The 18,754-nt window shown below is 40.9% G+C and overlaps 2 protein-coding genes across 2 annotated transcripts in view; one reads left to right on the forward strand and one right to left on the reverse strand.

Moving 5' to 3' along the window:
* RPP30 (ribonuclease P/MRP 30kDa subunit) overlaps nt 1–14,411 on the forward strand; it is a 15,146-nt gene extending 735 nt beyond the window's left edge. Inside the window, exons 2-10 of the mRNA XM_010000107.1 lie at nt 1,066–1,122; nt 1,533–1,607; nt 2,157–2,228; nt 4,963–5,052; nt 7,152–7,268; nt 10,749–10,778; nt 11,176–11,213; nt 12,271–12,362; nt 14,302–14,411. Coding sequence (XP_009998409.1) covers nt 1,066–1,122; nt 1,533–1,607; nt 2,157–2,228; nt 4,963–5,052; nt 7,152–7,268; nt 10,749–10,778; nt 11,176–11,213; nt 12,271–12,362; nt 14,302–14,411 — 681 coding nt within the window. The remainder of the gene's footprint in view (nt 1–1,065; nt 1,123–1,532; nt 1,608–2,156; nt 2,229–4,962; nt 5,053–7,151; nt 7,269–10,748; nt 10,779–11,175; nt 11,214–12,270; nt 12,363–14,301) is intronic.
* A 2,961-nt stretch (nt 14,412–17,372) lies between these two features.
* ANKRD1 (ankyrin repeat domain 1 (cardiac muscle)) overlaps nt 17,373–18,754 on the reverse strand; it is an 8,474-nt gene continuing 7,092 nt past the window's right edge. The window contains exons 9-10 of the mRNA XM_010000108.1: nt 18,688–18,751; nt 17,373–17,480 (exon numbers count right to left, since the gene is read on the reverse strand). Coding sequence (XP_009998410.1) covers nt 17,373–17,480; nt 18,688–18,751 — 172 coding nt within the window. The remainder of the gene's footprint in view (nt 17,481–18,687; nt 18,752–18,754) is intronic.

Consider the following 18,754-nt stretch of genomic DNA (forward strand, 5'->3'; position numbering starts at 1 on the left):
CTCGCCGTCTGCTTCCCCGGGGGTCTCGTTCCCCCGCGCTTCTCTCCGCTCTCCCTGTTCTCCTGGGGATCTTCTGCCAGGGAGAGGACCGGGACTGAGCTCTGCGCGGTGCCGGGCAGCAGGGAAGGTGTCTCTGCCTGTGGGTCCCAGCGCAGCCGCTGCTTTTCCCCCGCCTGAACGCGTTTTCCACCTACAGTTTCTTACGGCTTAACTTCTTCCTGCAGCCCGGTCGTGCTGCCTGTCCGGGGCTGAACTGGCAAATGCTCCATCTTCCTCCTGAACAGGACCCTTCCATCGGTTTTGCCAACATCAGTTTGCGTGTTTCTTGCCTTCTGTAACTGTACCTCTCCCAGCTCTGCACTGTCTGCGGTTTTAACAACTGTCCTGAATGTACTTCATTTTCCCTAAATAAAGTCATTAACAGGACCAGGCTAGGGCATAAAGCTCTCCTGTCGAATAAGTGCTGTCAGGGCTGGACTGTATTAAAAGGCAAACAGATTTGTTAAAAAAAATATATTATTTTTTTGTTTTCACTTTTTTTTGTGAATTCAGAAAGAAATAACGTGAAGGGTAGACGTGCATATGGTTACCAGTTTCGAGGCATTTAAGTGATGAGTGTGTAGCAGGTTTTGGTTTGGATTTGTTTCCAGTAGTTCCTTTAGACAAAACATTCTTACTGTGTGTTTACTTTTTCAGTGGGATATTCTGCAGTTGCTCTTAATCATGTCATCGATTTTAAAGAAAAGAAACAGGTAACTTTTGATGGGGTTATGTTTTCTTAGTGTTCTCTTTTGTAAACTTACGTGCCTTGTTACATGTTCCCCAACAGTTTTATCAGCAGAATGCACATCTAGATGGAAGTTCAAATGTCTGCATTTGTGACACAACTCCCATTTTATAATTAATTGTCATCATCCTGCAGTTAACTTTTAATATGGTCCATGTATTGTCTCTGGGAAGTAGTTTTATTAGCATTTTTTTTTTTAGGAGTGAAGCACAGCTTTTGTTTGCATTGTAAACTTAACTCATGAAATTTTTAATAACTTCAGTTTCTTTTCTTTTAAGGAAATCGTGAAGCCAGTATCTTCTTCAGAGTTGTTTCCATCTTTGCCTCTTGTACACGTATGTCTAGTTAAATTCTATCCCCGTATTATTAATCTGGGTTTGTTTTGTGTTTGTTTTTTTTTACCTTGGTTTGTTTGTATATGTTATTTTGTGTGTTTTGCTTGCATAGCCCGGGGAACCATAGCAGTATTAAAACATACTCAGTTTTTCTGCGTTATTTTACTTTTTCCCTTCCCTTCTTTCTCCTTTCTATTGACCCTTCCTTAGAGAAACACAGTAAGTCATTATTTGTAAGGGGCAGGAATATCAAGTAGATCAATATAAAATGGGGAAGTGTTACTGCAGACTTTAGAGAATTTGTGTAGGCAAGAGTATGAGCAAACCCCCATTTTCTTTTTGTAGAGGACAGGGTGAAAGATTTTTGCTTTGAAGCTTTTGAAGTCTTACGTATTCTTTCTTTTTTGTAGGGGACATCTAAAAGAATTAAAGTGCTAACCCGGCTAACACTTGTTGTTTCTGATCCTTCCCACTGCAATCTCCTGGTAAGTATATTCAGTATATTAATTTTCCAATTTGCATTTCCTTTTTTCAATGAATGAATTAATGTAACTTTGGATGGGGAGAATTTGATGGATTTTATAGGATGCTCAGCAGTTATTTCTCTGATGAAAACCTTAGCAAATAATGTGATCGTGAAGAGATGCAGACTCACAAGACTGAATGTGGCTTCTGTTGGTCATTTGTCACTATAGGACAACTGTTCTGTTCCTCAGTTCTTTGATTTCTGGACTTTTCTTTGATTACTGGACTTCTGTGCATAAACTAGAAGACCATGAACAACCTCTATGTCTGTTTTAGTGCTGCGTGATTGAAGAAAAAGGTGTGAATGCCTTACTAGATGGATGGGACAAGGCTTAAAATGAGAACAAATTAACTTCACAGTAGGGCTTACAGCAGAAAATTCCTACGTAATCGAGTGATTATTTGCTTTGTTTTGAAAGTATTTTCTCTCATTGTTTTGGTTGTAATCAGTGTGCATAGCTTTGGTATCTGCCAGAATTCAAGGTAGTGATTGTTTCCTCCTTTTGTAGAGATCAACGTCTGCAAATATAAGGTTATATGACATCATAGCAGTATTTCCAAAGAATGAGAAACTGTTCCACGTAAGTACAATCATCTGACTAGCACATGCCTCTGCCTGTTACAGCTCATGGATCTTTCACTGCTAAGGATAAAGCCTTCTAAGGTGGATCTTGCACAAGTTAACTTTGTATTTTAAAATTGGCTGTTGATAACTCAGCATTACCTTGAGGGCATAATCTTTCTCACCAACAATTTTGCACTTGGATTATTCTCCATAGAAAAGGATTTTTCTTTTTTTGTATAAGAAATATGTGACCATTGGAGGTGTGCTCCAGTTATAGAATGGCCCAAAACCAGTCTGTGCCAGTCTGTTCTCACGAGCCAGGGAAGCTTTTCTGTTCCTGATTGTGGTAGTGACATGTACTAAAAGATGTGCTCAAATTCTCCAAGTAATTTATATCCTCAGGGGTATAAGGAAGCTGTGGTTGCCAAGATAATTGTAGAACATGCTTCTTGTTTAAGTGTCCCAAGAGGATTGTTTTGGGCTGCAACAGGAATGTGCACTCCATGCCAGTAATAAGGTCTGTGCCTGTTGCTTTTAAAAGATTTTGCTTTTTAAGAATTCTGACTGTTTTAATCATGTTAGTTCTGTCTGCTCTTTGTAAACAATTATCAGATCACCAGTATCGAAAAAACTTTCTTGTGTAAGTCTGAGGACGTAGTGCAAAGCCAAATTTCAACGTTTATTCCTACAATGTTTGCCAAACGTTTCTTGAGGCCATCCAAGCACTGGCGAATTACATCTTCCTGACTGTCTGGAGTTTCCCAGTAGATGGGGCTCTTGCCTGTCGTGTGGCCGGGGAAGCACCTGGCTGCACAACTGCCGCGTATCATTTTCTGTGTGAAGTTCTTGCACTTCAGATCCTTTCAGCAGGCAGGGTAACCTTAACTTGCATGCGTGTGTGGCTTGTGCCAGAGCCAAAGCTGGGCTGAACATTAGAGTGTTTGGAGAAATTTCCTCTCCAACTTTCCACGCAGTGCAGGAATTTCTCCTTACAGGGAATGTTGTATGACTCTTGAGTTTGTTTTTCCTTGGTGCTATTTTCTGAAATGTTCTTGTCACTGGAGTCCTGTAGCTATCCTGGCATACGGGCCACTCCCTTTCCCACTGTGCTCAATTTGCAAAATGGAAGAGTTTTCTGGTGATTCTGGAGCTAATTAGGAAAGCTAGTTTTCTCATCACATAGGACAACTTGGATGCTTCTGATGTGTATTCTCCTCTCCTTCATTTTCAGCTTTCTCTCTCTCTGAATTTCCTATAGCCTCACTGTTACAATTTCTAGGACATGGTTCAGAACTATTTGCTCTTTTACATAGATGATAGTTTTTACTCCACATAAGAAAAGATTTGAAACTGGCTCTAATAGTGCTAAACTTAATGCTTACAAGTCTAATTTGATACAATAGATGCCAACCATGTCCAGGGTAACAGAGTTGGTATAGGTAGAGCATGGAGATAAAGTTTAGTCTGAAAGGCCTGGCTTTTAATATCAAAAACCTTGTGGTTGTCTGGATTCTTTGCATTGCCTGCTCATGTTCTGTGGCTCTCCTGTCTAGGACAAAGTGCTATCAAAACCTGAGAAACATTCCTAAAGCTGGGTCTCTGCTCTCATATCTCTCCAAATTTCACGTAAACAAACTAGTAGAAGACTAGTTTGCAAAGCCATAGCCTGCTCCATGTTAGAGCTGAATGTGGCTGTCCTGCAGCCCAGCCCTGGGACTCCTCACAGCCCCCACCACTTCCGTGCTGGTGCAAGGAGGGATGAATGGTTGGTGCCTAGCCCAGGTGTATTTGGAGCAATTGCTGGCAGGTTTCTGAAAGCTGAGCATTCCCCTGCACACAGAATATTCCTTGTCAACATCTTGAGCCCATTTTATCTTCTTTGTTACAGTGCTGCTTACAGACGTTAATCTGGCCCTGTGCAATCATCTTTATGGGCTAGGCATATAGAATTCCTACGTGTATTGTGTGCATGAGGTTATATGTAAATCAAGGGTCCTCTTTTATGTGCACTTAATTTTCTCTGTAGGTCATTGTGGAGATTTTCCACTCTTTGTTTGTACCTTCCCTCTTTTAATACAGGCTGTAAATTGTGGTGTGAGGTCAAAGCTAAGCTTTTAAATTATGACCTCGGGTGCCCTCCTCAGACTTCTCTAGAGGTGTGGCTTTCAGGAAGGACAGCATGTTTCCCACCCAGCCAGGAAAGTGAGGCCCTATGGATCAGCTTCCAATACTGGGCATGGGGCACCACCACTGTGGTGGTGTCTGTCTAACATTCTGCTTGTGTTTCAGCCTATTGGTTGCTTTTGGTAGACATACTTAATCTGTAAAACAGATGCTACACTGGAATTAATGAGTAGTGGGGACAGTGACAGTTCCTGGGCTTTCCTTATATAAACAGGGGTTGTCCTTCATTAGCTGCAAATTCTTTTGCCAAAAGCCAACATTGCTTCTGCATGTCCTTTGTCAGATAAGAGTGAAGCAGTAATTTTGCTTTTGGGCTAGTCATTATTTTATTGGAAAAGTAGTTAAGTAAGTAACAGAAGGCTTAGGTTTCAAGCCCAGAGTGCTCAAGCTGTGCACCTGTAGCCCTGCTGTTTTATTGATGTATCTGTAAGGCACAGTACCTCTTCATTTTAAAACTGAACTCACCCTGGAGAGACATTCCTTGCATTAAGAAATGAAGGAGAGTATCAGTGCAGTCACATGTTTTTTGGCTTGTGTAGTAATCTTTTCCTGTTCCTTTGCTGCAGATTGCTTGCACGACCCTAGATGTGGATCTGGTGTGCATAAATGTAACAGAAAAGCTGCCATTCTACTTCCGAAGGCCCCCTGTGAATATGGTAAACTTACATCTAAATTGTTTTCTTGCTGTTAAATGCTGTATTTAATGTCAGTCTGAGTTGAGTTTCCTTCCATTTCCCTCCCACCATTCCCATCCAAGTGGTTCTTTTATTTTCTTACACAATGTGTAGTGTTGTTTTGGATGTCCTTCACTTCAAGGCCTCCGCTGCAGCATTTAATAGTGATGAATGTCCTTTCTCCCTGCTGTCCCCCACTTAAGAAGGCAGAAGTGGCGTTCCCAAGGAATGGAAACAGAGCCTTAAGGCCGCTGCTGTGCAAGGCAGTGAGATATGGTATGAGAGCTGACTAAGCTGCCTCCCAAACCAGAAGTGGTACAGCTGTATCAGAATAGATAAACAGCCCTATGATTTAAAAGACAGGAGAATGCGAACAACAGTGTTAATTTGGGAGAAGGATGTCGTGCCAGTTATTTGGAGGACAACTGTATTGAATTCATACTTAGCTAAAATAATGTCTTGGCAAATTAGCCAAATGTGGAATTGTTAAATATCTGCTTTGGGACACAAAGCATTTTGTTAATATGGTTCTGCCTACTGTTGGTAGCTTGCCAGAAAGCTTAATCTGAGTATGCTCTTAGGTGAACTGCTATTTTCCTCTGAGTATATGTAAAGGTTCATTCCACATGGTCATTCTTGGCTGATGTAGTCCATAGTGCTTAAAAATTTAAGTTTGGAATTGGCTAGAAATCCTAACTCCTCTTCTACAGTTTAACTTTAAATAAAAATTAAAAATTAACTAGAATTATTCCTGAAGCAGAAGAAAAGTAATACTTTGGCATTTACTACAGACTGAGAATTTCAGAATTCCAGTCATAATAGCAGTTTTGTATGAAATGTTGTTTGAAAGTACCCTAGCTGCTTAAAACTCCAACAGCTGACCCAGGTGAGGAGCAGGGTGGCTCTTGCAGCCCTTTGTTTGGATACATTTTCCTCGCAGTCTACTTCTTATCTTCCACACTCCCAGTTTCACGGCAGTGTGTCTGCAGACTGGTTTTGTGCATCCCTGGATGGTCAGTTGTCAGTCACTTTTGGCAGGCAGGTGAAGTGGTGGGGATGAGGTTAAAAATCTGGTTGCCTAGAAACTGGTGTATTGCCATCACTGGTTGTGGTTGTGATAAATTCAGGCTTCTCTTCTTGTTTGCAGATGTTGGATCAGCTCTGTATAAAACATTTGTTGTGATAGCTTCTGTTGTGTTTGCATTCAGATGTCATGCGTGGATGGGAGCTGGGTTAATTCCATCTGTATTCAGTTACTGGACTCTCTTGAAGTATTAACATTGCAGCATATTTTTAATAATATGAACATAAAGCATAGAGTAGCATTTCAGACAAATGTAGCATAGGCCGGGGAACAAGAAACTCCTAGCTTTGAATTGTCTTTATCACTAGCTCACTGTGTCCTATAGCAAGTTGCCTAACCTTTGCAAAATCAGGAATACTAAGCTTTTGACAGATAGCAAGGGATTTTAAAGCACCTGAAACTTATATGAGTATTACTATTTGGAACCTCTCTCAGCAGTCACTGTTGGGAGTGAATATTGCCACAAATACCAGAGTATGCTGTGAGACAGGAGAGAAGGGTTCTTGCTGCTTTTATGTAAGGACAAATTCCTCATCTGCAAGATGTGGGTACTGTAGAAGGCAGGAGTCTTCCTTACAGCAGGCTGTGGGGCCAAAGTTTAAAGACTTGTTTCTGACCAGCAGTTACCTGTCCCCTCAACTCTGCGATAGTGGAAAGCCAATTACAACCTGTAAGTTGCTGGTTGCCAAGATTCAAGTACATGTATCTGGTGTACCGTGAAACCACCTCCCCCCTGTGCTCTGTCTGGAACAATTCCTCCTTTTTTTTTTTTTTTTTTTTTTTTTTTTTTTTTTTTTTTTTTTTTTTTTTTTTTTTTTTTTTTTTTTTTTTTTTTTTTTTTTTTTTTTTTTTTTTTTTTTTTTTTTTTTTTTTTTTTTTTTTTTTTTAATATGTAATACAGTTAAATTGAGAATAAGCTACATCAGTAATAGAGAGCAGTGGTTAGATTTTTATGCTTCTCTCCTTTTGATTTTTGATCACTCTCTTTCATGTGAAGGCAATAGATCGAGGCATTTACTTTGAACTTCTTTACACGCCTGCCATCAAAGACTCCACAATGAGAAGGTACACAATTTCAAATGCAATCAGCCTGATGCAGATCTGCAAAGGAAAGGTAAGCTCTCAAAGTGAAAGCAAGCCAATTAATGCCATTCAAGTTCTGGAGTTGTACAGACTGAGCCATTTTAAATTAGTTTGATACTGGGGTTTCTGAAGCTGTGACTGAATCTTTGCCTACTACAAGGACACAAATATTCTAGCTCCAGATACTTCCAGCCATGCAGCACTTCATGCTTTCTTCTTAAGCTGTCAAACTGTTACATCATTTTTTCACAACAACCTATCTGTTGTTATTGTATGCAACACCCCGAAACCAAAGGAAAAAAACCACAAAGTGCCAGAAATCTAAGAGTTGCACTAGAACTGAAATCCATGCTTCTCCTTAATTTGCCCCATTTCATATTTCTAATTGATGAAAAGCTCTTTTTGATAGTATATCTTGAATATGTGGGGTAGAAATTAATAATAAGAAAGTGAAATTTACTAGCCATTTAAAAACCAGATTTCTCAGTGTACAAAACAAGCACAACAGCTAGCTGCATAGCTGACTGCTGTGCTGCAGTCAGATCAGCTGCATTCTTCCCTGCTACTGAAACCCAAGGAAAGAGTAATGCTTGCAACTGAGATGCCTGTAATCCATTGCTTTCATACTTCATCTCCTCCCAGGCTACCAGACTAAGCTGCCTGTCATGCTGGGTCCTCTCAGGCCGTTTTTTTTTTTGACAGGAAAGCATATCATAATACATATGGAAGTTAAAAGAGATTTTAGCACCCACTGCCTTTACTGGAAATGGCCGTTGCTGCACTTCATCAGTAGAGAAGCCAGAACTGGCATTACCCTTCAGACTTAGCCTGAAGTCGGATATACAGCTTGGAAGGCCAATTAAAAGCAGTTCTATCATTATCAGTTCCCCTCAGACCTAGCAGCCTATTTTATAGGTCAGCACAGTGGGTCAAACTTTAATTCCCATGCTACTACAAAAGAAAGTGAGTATTTCACAGAATCACAGGCCTTTCCTGAGAAGTCCAGCTCTGGGAGTTCATTGTACAAAATACTGACTTGGGAGATGAGGTACATGTTCACAGAACCCCTTTCCTTTTGGATTCCTTTTTGCTAGTGCTCCTCTTTTCTTTGTGCAGTTAAATATATGCTTCTCATGCTGTTGTTGATTTGGAGAGCACTGACTGATTTGTAGTCACAAAGAGAGCAAGTGGGACGTTCGGGCACTTGGTCAGTGCACAGTGACCTTTTTTTCTGCATCTGTTAATCTAGTGCCTCATTTGTGCCTGGAAGGTAAAACGTCTGGAGCTGGGCATAACAAGCTGTTATTAGGCACTGGAAGAGCTGGGAGAGGACTGCTAGCTTGTCTTTATTTTTTGCTTCCATACTCAGTACCTGGTGGACCTGCAGAAATTGTTGGTAGCCATCACTGGCAGTATGTCTCCATCAGTTATGTGAAGGCCTTTTTTAATGAGATGTGGGATGGCTGGTCCATAGGCTGCTTGCATTGGCACCTGGCACACAGCTCTTGCTTTCTGTAACCTATAGTTGCTGAACATGTAGCAGCTTTTGGATCCTTTTGTTCCTCCTCTATTATGGTAGGGCAGAGAAACTTACAGAAATTTACTGGTGTCCTCAGAGTTGGTGTTGAGAAGAGTCCTTAGAACATGTTAAAATTTGCAGGGAATGAGCCTGCCTTGCCAAACAAAAGGTGTGCCATAACCATAGTCCCTCACCTCCCTTTTTTGATAACTGAATGAGGCTACAGTACCTGGTGCAGTGCACTGAACAGCTGCTGTCTCCTCTACCTGGGGAAATAATGTTTTGCTTTTGAGTTCTTCCCTTTAGCCCTTCCCTTGGATTTGCCTTTGCCTGCCTGTCCTTCACTTGCTAGCAGTGCTTTTCTTGTCTGCTCTTGTCTCCTTGTCTTACACATCTCCGAAATGGAAGCCAGTTGCCCTTGAAGCTGACAGTGTATCTCCAATATACAGCAGTGAACCATGATCCCATGCATGTTCAAGATGGCTTGCACCACTGCTTTCTTTGGGAGCTTCTCTGAGCCTGGCAGACAGGTGTTGGTTTCTACAGCTCAGGGCAGGAGACTTGAATTTTTCCAGTAGACTCTTGCAGTCAGCACCACTGAAGCTCAAAAGCCCCCTTGGGATCTGTAGTGCAGTCATTTTAAAGGTGAACTGCAGAGAAAGAAATGTCCTAGGCTCCTCTTGATGTGTGCTGTTAAGTCGCTTTGATGTATGTATTGTTTGTTTCTGGCTTTGCTTATGCTAAGGCAGTTACCTGTCCGATCCTTTCCTCCTCATCACAGAGGGAAACACAGTGTGAACATGCAGTCATTTCCATGCAAATAGCTCTTTCTCCGGTTGAGTTCCAGCTGCACCCAAAGCATTTTCTCCCAGTGTTTGCCCTGCTCTTTGTGCTTTGGGGATGGCAGGAGAAGCAAAGCAGTGCAGGGAAAGGATCAAAAGCCTCACCTTGTAACCAGAGGTGGTGTGATGTGTTGGTGGTACTGACGTCAGAGAGGGAAAGTCACTGTCTCAGTACAATTCTCATTTCCACCCACTCAAGCAGGAATTGCCAAAGCCTTTTATTCAGTATAAAAGAAGGTGAATAATTTTTTTATGCTGCAGTTTCCACCTGTGCAAAACAGTCTCCCCCTGGGTGTGCATCCTCAGAGGTTTAACATCAGAAGAGTGCTGGCAGCTGAGCTGTGTTGTCTGCCAGCCCCCAAGCAGTCACGTACGTGCTCTGTAAAACCCTTTGAGAGAGAAAGGAGAAGGCTGCCTCTGCCTGGCAATGTTCGTGGCTGCCAGTGTTGAGGGAAGTGAGTTTAGGGCATGACTTGGCAGCCACTGCCTAACTGTAGACAGTTTCCTTAACCAGTGTGAGTTTGATTAAGGCCAACATGAGTGTTGAGGTTAGGATTGAGTTGTACCACAACACAGAGAGTGGACTGAAAATTTTTGGAGTATGAAGTTGTCTAAAGGCACTATCTGTAAACTGTTTCTGTGGGATCCTGGACTCCTCAGTCCATCTCAGACCAAGTCATTTATGTGGGGCCTCTTTCAACTAGTGTAAATAAAGGGAGACTTCTTAACATAGTGTGTGTAACTCTGCATTTCTTCTTTACCCTTAAGTTCCTTTTAAAGTCCACTACAAGGGACACAGTGATGGGTGCTTGCTTAATTCCATCACTCTAGCTTTTATACTGCATAGCCTATCCTGCCACAAGGTGTGGTACTTATTCAACCCACATCTGTGAGAGGTTTGTAACTGCAAGAGAAGATTTGTCCATATGACCTTCTCTCTCTGGGGGACACGGAGATAATCTGGGTATATTTGTGTCCACAAATTAAGACCCACACCCTGCTAGAGTTCACTTCAGCTGAGGGCATCAGATACTCTTATGCTGAGCCTGAACTTAGCTAATGCTCAGTGTCTTTGCTGCTTGATGATTTTTTTTTTTTAATTTCTTGATGCTGTCTGTCAGATGAATCTTTGTTCTCTTTTGTTTTCCAGAACATTGTTATATCTAGTGCAGCTGAAAGGGTAAGTCCCAGAAATTTGCTGAAGTCAGAACAGTGTGAGGATTTATCTGTGCCTGAAAATACAGTTCTAATTATATATTAAGCATATAAAAATTGTGATTTTTAGTATGAGTGCCATCTTGTGGGTTTTTTTAATCAATTTGCTTTAGTAACTAACTGTACTGTGGGATTTTTTTGTTTGGTTGGGTAGGGGTTTTTTTGCTGCTGTAGTATTTTCCATGACAATTTTCTCCCAGATGGGGAGTCTGTTTTGCAAAATAATAGTATTGTATCTTCAGCAACTGGCTATTATTTAGTATTTTATCTTGCCTTCCTGATAGCACTGTCCTGCATGCTCACACTCTGTCAGCCTGCAAGAGAGTGCATGCATATATCCCACCTTCTTTGTTTTGTTTTAGCCTCTTGAACTACGAGGTCCCTATGACGTGGCTAATCTGTATCCTTTTTCTGAGTCAAAGACAGCAGTTATTAGTAGCATGAAAGTTCAGAGTGTTTTTTAAATATTTCCGTCTTTCATAGTCCTTGAACTTTATGCAGTGATGCTTATTGATGTCCAATTCAATCAATCAAGGCTCTGAGTTGGTGTGGAAGAAACAACAGCTCTTTGTCATGAAGTGGCACAAGCAGTCACTGTAAATAGTAATGTCTGTCTGTTCAGTATGTGTTGATCTTGTGTGTGTGTAAGGGGAAAAATGAAGAAAAACTATAAAAATCTGTGAACACCATGAACCAATCTAGAAATTATGATGATCTCCAAGGTGCCACATCTTGGGAGGAAGAAGAGATAAAACCATATTTATATTAAGCAAGAAAACTTCCTGTCTGGGTTGCTGGTTACTTCTGTTCTGAATTTTCCAGTCCTTGGTTACATATGTGTTATTAAATAAGTCATTGTGTTCTAGAAACCAAAGAGAATGTCTCTTTCCTTTTCAGGAATTCAGATGCATTTTTACTACTCCCCTTCTCTGCCCCCAAGCATGTATCTGGACATCCTCCCTTGGAGGGAGGAGCATGCTCTGAGTCATGAGAACCGTGTGGGAGTGTGTGTGGCTTGGAAGGATTTTATGTGTAACATTTCCTTCCCTCTTAAAAAGTGCAGTCAGGCTCAACACCAAATTAGAATACCTAATCTGGTGTCATCCCTGCTCTAGGTGGAAGGGAACTTTTCAGCATAATGCTTTCATATCAGACAGTGCCCTTTCCCCAAAACTGGGGAATATAAAAATGTTGCTGTATTGACAGACTTATTTTCAGAAGTACAGCTGCTTGTCTGGAAAAAAGCAACCTTGCCAGGAGCTTTCCAGGAGGGCTGCTGGGGAACTGCAGCCAGGAGAATTGGGTGCCTCAGTTCCCTGCCTCTGGGTAACCTTATGCAAAATGTCACTTTGAGTTACAGCTTTGCTAATTCCTAGTTATTTGTAGAGTAAGCAAATGTATCATGCAGACAGATTTCTCTATTCTGTTTGTTCCTTTCTCTGCATTTTAATCCTGAGCAAAGGTGGCAGAGGTTTGCTGTTTGGGCTGTCAGAAAGTGAAGCCAAAGCAGCCGTGTCTACCAACTGCAGAGCCACCATACTCCATGGAGGTAAGTCAAAGGCACATGCAAGCTTATCTAAGTAACATTTGCATTTATTAAACTAAGTTCATGTTAGTGCACATTTCCAGAAGGTCTAAGACCTTACAGAGCAAGTCAGCTTGGGATTTTAGCTCCCTTGTCCAATGCATGAAGAGGAGCTTGTGCAGCAAAGGTGTTTTGTTTTCCGTTGTTCCCATGTTACAAATCAGTGGCTGAATTGATGGTGCTATCTGTGCTGGAATACTCCCTTAACAACATCAAGGAGTCATTAACTGTTAAGCCAAAACACAGATCTGCCTGTTGAGCTGCATAGTGAACCCATTCATTGCTTCAGAAAGGGTTGAATGCTGATCTTGGTGACACCAGCAGAAACTACATCATTGACTTAGAGAATTCCAGGATGCGTTTGTTTTGTGTTTACCCTCTTGTGGCATGAGTGCAGAAGCAACCTTTGCCATGTTCCTTTTCTCATGTTTCATTATGTGGTCAATTTCTGACTTGGTCTTCAGCATGAACCATTTCAGACTTGATGCAAAATCAAATTCTCTGGGTGCTTGCTGCTTAAAAAAATTGTTTTATACAGTGTACAAAGGCTTGAAGTTCACAGTAGCTCTCTTCTTTTCTACTTGCTCATGTGTAATATTAGCAAAGTGGAAGTTTAGCTTATGGTCCCCTGCAGAAGGTTTCCAGTTTTATTTTGTGTCCTGGTGTCAGTGCAGCAAAGAGATGCTAAAGTTTGTGTTTCAGCAATCAATTTAGACCCTTGCTTCCCACTGTAGCACTGATTTCTCCATCTCTACACTCCTTTTCACATGCTTATTTATTGTTCCTTAGTGTTTTCTTGGTTTTTGACATTTGTTCTGATGGCAGTTTAACTTAGTGACTGAGTAGTCACATCTAGCTCTGCCAGGGTTTGTTGGATCAGTATGATTTTTAGTCACCTTTCCAACAACTTGAGTTACTCTTAAGTTTCAAATGCACAGTAGGATCTTGTTTCACTAGAGGTGGGGCTTGAACCTACTGGAATTCACAGCAGGTAGCTTTGATCTCTTGATGAGGACATTTATGTGAACAGGGTCCTCTTCCAGTCTTCTTATGCCCATAGAGACAGTGTGTTGTAAGAATTTTTGTCAAGGTTATGTGGAATTTCTCAAGACCATAATCTGTCTTACCTGTGAAATTAAGCAGCAGATGTCATTTCCTGGTCCCAAAAAGAATACTAGCCCAGAATAAGCTGATGTATCTTGGCAAGGTTCTGGCAGAGTCCCTCTGCTAATGGTATTTGTAGAGAATCTCTTCTACCTCAGATTTTGTGGAGAAGCTTCTGACCAGTAGTTATGAAATTGGATTTGGGTCACTAGGTCGTTTGGCAAACAAATGAGGAGCCTGATAACATCACACAGTAGTATTTTATGGTAATGCTGAGGGTTCTGTAAATAAAACATCATTGAATATCATAAATATCATAATATCATACTTACTTGGTATGTATAGGGAAGCCTCTGCCAATATAGCTGTGCCAGCATAATCTGTTTAAGCATCCTGGGATATGTGAATCCTTTTTTAATACTTTTTAAGAGCAGCCTGTTTTGCTCAGAAATGCTTTGTGACAGTGCTTCAAGAATGTGTCCTTCTGTGACTATAGAACTGGTTAATCCTGATTTCCTGTGGTTTTGTGTGTCTGCAGCCCCTCAGCCCCTGCAAACCTCAGTTTTCTCTTACATTTGCTGTAATTCTACACCATACTCACCGTTGGCTTTTCCCCTTTAGTTTTCCCACTCCATAATGCAGCATATCCCCAGCTCCTGTCCATGCGTGTTGCTTACCCACTGTGTATGCTGAGTGGCTGGCTACTAAACACATTGGGGCATGGATGCCTGCAATGAGTAGGCATTAAATGCAGTGTCATTTTATTTGAGGTACTACAGCTTCTGCTTGTATGTTCCAGAAACTCGGAAGAGTGCCTGTGGGGTAGTGTACACTGTGAAGAAGCCTCGCAAGGTTGACGAGGAAGAAACTACACTGCCAGCCTGCAAAAAAGCTAAGACTCAAGCTTGAGGACTGAACCAATTTTCAACAGGAGCCTCCATCCTATCTTTACCAAGTGTTGAGTCTTCCCCTATCCTCCAGACAGCCCTGTTCCTCCCTTATTACTTTATTTAGCTTGGAGAAGAATTATTCTGGTGTTCAAGTGAGGAAAGCTGTGGGAATGAGACTGCTTGATCATGGTTCACCACATCTAAAGGGTCATGCTGGGCTTCTGGCAAAGGTCAGGAGACTGTCTCTTCACCCTGTTTTAGATGTTCTGGAATTACTGCAAACTCAATACTATGTTTCTAACACATGGAAATTTTCAGTTGTACAAGTGCAAGTGCATTCCTTTTTTATTAAAAATGTTTCTAAGAATGCATGCTTTCCAAGTCTAGCTCTTACGGTTTCTTGAGTTTTAAACTCATCAGCTCACCTCAAAGTACTAAACCTTACAAATACAGGTCAGTAGATAAAGCCTACCTCCCTTTGGTGAGTAGTAGAGCAGTAAAAAAACCCCAACAAAACAAAAACCTGCTTCCCACTCTGTTTCATCATCAATGGCTATAAAGAGGATCTCAGCATCTGGTACTTGCTAAGAGATACCTTGAATTTGTATTCTATTAGGACTGACTGACCTGACCTGGTAGACACACATCTCAAACGCCAGCCCTGTCCTACCTCTCTTGAAACACAACAGTAGCAAGAGATAGTTACCACACATAAGAAGGAAGAGCCCAAGGTTACACTGAGTGTGTGCTCAGTGTGGAGTGTTGCAGTCACAGCATAACAGCTGTCTCACCTTGGCCTGAGCAGTCTCCATGTCACATCATTTTTACTGCATCATTTCCTTCTGTATGTCCTGGTCTGGGAGTGTTGCCTGTGAGGGTGTTAATTTTGCTGCCTCCTGCCTTTCTGTTTTCCTTCCTGTTAATGCCACAGTAAACCTAATCTGTCTGCCAGAAGAACAGTCGTAACGGATTTATAATCAGCAAACCATTTTCAGAGCTCATCTAAATATTGACTGAAATTTTTATTTTTATAAAACCAATATAAAATTATGTCAGCTACTGTACTCAATATACTCTTGTGGACATTCAAGTTCTCTGTTCGCAGCTGACAAGAAGTTGAGAAGTGGAAATTGTAGCATGTAAAATATTGCAGAAATCTTGCAGTGGGTCATCTCTGAGCTCTTATTAGCTGAATGGAGAAGAAAGGATAAAGTTCTTGAACTTACAGTTTTGTATAATGCTGGTTTAAGTCACAATAGCTTTTGCTTTATTCAACAAATCATGAAATATTTTTCCTATGTTATTATTTTACTTGTTGACTTTGTGACTTTAGTCTGTTTTATTATAGGCATTGGGATGTAGTATATATGCAGTAGTTTAGCATTTTGGGATTTATCTCCAAGTGGGACTCTAAGCAGAGGAGAAGCAGAAATGTGTCTGTGCGCTGCAGTTTTCTGAACTACTTCTGAATTATCTTTTCCTTGGCCAGAGAATAACCTACCTTGAGGATAAGAGAAGTTGTTTGGTAACTGTATGGAAAGTGGCATTTGAATGCTAGACATCATTCTTGCTACTTGTTTGACTTGATTTAAAAAAAAATAATAAATTAGTCTGCATCTTTGCCCTTTAAGTAGATTCAGTGCTTCAGGAGCTGATTGAGAAGTTTCTTCTCCCCCAGTTTCCTAAAGCACATTGTTCTGACCACTTTGGTGCCTGAACAATTGAACTGCTGCTCATTTAGGTCAATAAACAAACTGAGCTAGCCAGCACTGATCTGATGTCCTTTCTGTTTCCTGCAAGGCATGCTCCTGATCTCTGAATAATTGTGCAGAGACAAGGAGTGAAGTAGTGGCTTGCAGAGAAAGGCAGAGAGCAAAAGTTTGCCGTAATTTTTATGGAGAAGAGCGTGTTCACAAAGCCTAAAGCTGGCAGGGGGACACTTGTGAGTTATGGTGCTTGTGTAAGAAAAGTCTCATCTGTCTAAAGCTGTTGGCTGCAGTCTAGGATGGATGGCTGCAAACAGAATAAGTAAGAGATGGCAGTTATCTAACAGTGGCAGGGAGGCAGCTCGAGGGCTAACTGCACTAGGCAGCTGAGACTTTCTTTGAGTTTTAAATAATTTTACAGAGGCCAAGGTGTGAACTTTCTTTAAAGAGAGACAATTGCCCTGTGCATGCCACTCCAGCAAATAAAAAGAACCACTCCATTTATTTAATCTGAAATATACCAGTGCAAAATGTACAGAAAAAGCAGTACAAATTTACAAATATACAAATCTGGTTTTGCATTTTTCAACCATTAACATTCACAGTAGTCTAGCTTAAAATAATTCACATTCCTGATCCTGTCTCCTCTCCCCTTCATAACATTGCATGTGAATCCCACAGTCCAAACAGTTACATATGGCTGGAGCTCTCTCCTTGAGCTCTGTATTGATCACAATTTCTAAACCCTTTGTAAGCCCCATTACTCAACTGCTTCTTTAAATCCACTTGACATCTCAGTACACCTTCTTCCATTGTTCTTCCACATATCACCACATATTTAACATCTTATTTTGACAGTAAGAATTTGGCAGAGGCAAGGCAAGTTAGAGCTATGGGAAGGCTTGAGGCAAGTTCCTAGTGTAGTTGGAAATACTACCATCTAAGACTACAGGACTTATGTTGCTGGCAAAGATTGCCTTAGGATATAAAGCTCTATTAAAAAAGCTACAATAATACTGGGAATCATTAAAAATTATTTTTAAATAAATAAATAATAGTAATAAATAAAGCCATTTTAAAGCCAGTGGAATTTTAACACCCAACCTGCCTTATAAAATAATTTCTTTGCATGTTTGTTTTTCAGTTTTCAGTGAAAATACCTCAAATAATCCAGTGCCATAAATATTTTCATTAAAAATATTATGTTCAGGGCTATTTTCCTCCAGGTTCCTAGAAGCATTTAAAAGGAGCAAAAAGCGGTCTGATTTCTTTCTTCAGAACTTGCGTTGGGTGCTCTTAGAGGACTTGTCTTTCAGGCTGTTGAATATCTCTTTGGTTCCGTTCTGCCACTGAAGAACAAGATCCATAGGGGTTTTCCCTTGCTTTTTAAAAAACAGAGGAAGCAAGATTGAATTTCAGCCGGTTACCAAATTATTTGTTTTTCCCTAAATATTTTTGCAATGTATCTGCCTGAGGTGAGACACTTCTGCACACACAAGGTCAGAATAACTCTTCCCTTCCTGAGACCTAAGTCCTTTTCCTCTACAGATCTAGTCCCATCACTGTTCAGACTCATGAAGAGATCTCTCTGTGTTTCAGTGGATCTGAGCCATGTTAGTAAATACCATGACTAGCAGAGCATGCAGGTGTTTCTTTTGATCTAGTTTAAACTGGTTAGAAATAGATTTATATGAAACCTCAGTAAGGCACTCTTCCATTTAATGGAGAATTCAGATAAAAATTTGTATTGGTTTAATTAGGTTATGAACCACATATGAATTAAACAGAAGCAACTGTTAATGCAGGCAAAGCGTGGGAGAGCAAGTCTGGCCTTCGGGGCTGTACCTTTCATCATTTTCATACCCTGATGAGAGATAATGCTGGAAGTGGTGCTGCTTCAGGAAGTAGGGAGTACAAAGTGCTGCAGCAACTGGTTTCTTGTCCCCCTAAGTTTTGATTAATTGCCAATCAAAAACATTGGCTGGCATTGGTAAAACTCGCTGTCAACTCACTGCTACTTGGTTTGGGTTTGGGGGAAAGGAGGCTGTGATGTGCTGTGTCTTAACAAGTGGTCGTAGAGCTCTGGCAGTCCATCTGCTGCTGCTATGGTGGTGGCTATGAGCAAGGAGTCAGATGTAGGGCTCCTGAAGTTGGAGCTCTGCTGAGCCACAGGGGTTTATTGCCCAATGGTCAAGTTAAAAGCCAGTCATCCAGATGAAGTGCTTGGGCTTGCCATTGGCTGTAGCTTAACAGCAAGGAGATTTCAAGATCTTTGTTGTTTCAGTGGTGTTTGAAGCTCAGGAGTTGTGCAGAGAGCAAGTGTAGGCTGTGTATAATTAAAATCACAGAAAGATGTGATGTTGTTTTAAGTTGCAGCTGGTTCTGGTTTTAGAAGATATACTGGTTTTTCCTCTTCTCTCTGACCTCCCCAATTTAGACTTTCCCTATGTCAGTTCTGCTTTAATTAGCTCTGAAGTAATCTTAATTAAGTCTGTTCACAATCATCTCTCCCAGCCTTGAAACCTATGAAACTGCTTTGTAAGGAAACTTATTCTAAAGAATTACTGCATTTTTTTTGCTATTACTTACGCAGTTCTTTATAGTGAGATCTGCTCCATACAGAATCAGAAGCCTGTTCATTTTGTAGCGGTTCCGC

Source organism: Chaetura pelagica, unplaced genomic scaffold (genome assembly GCF_000747805.2).
Source record: "Chaetura pelagica isolate M959 unplaced genomic scaffold, ChaPel_1.0 scaffold436, whole genome shotgun sequence".
NCBI lineage: Eukaryota > Metazoa > Chordata > Aves > Apodiformes > Apodidae > Chaetura > Chaetura pelagica.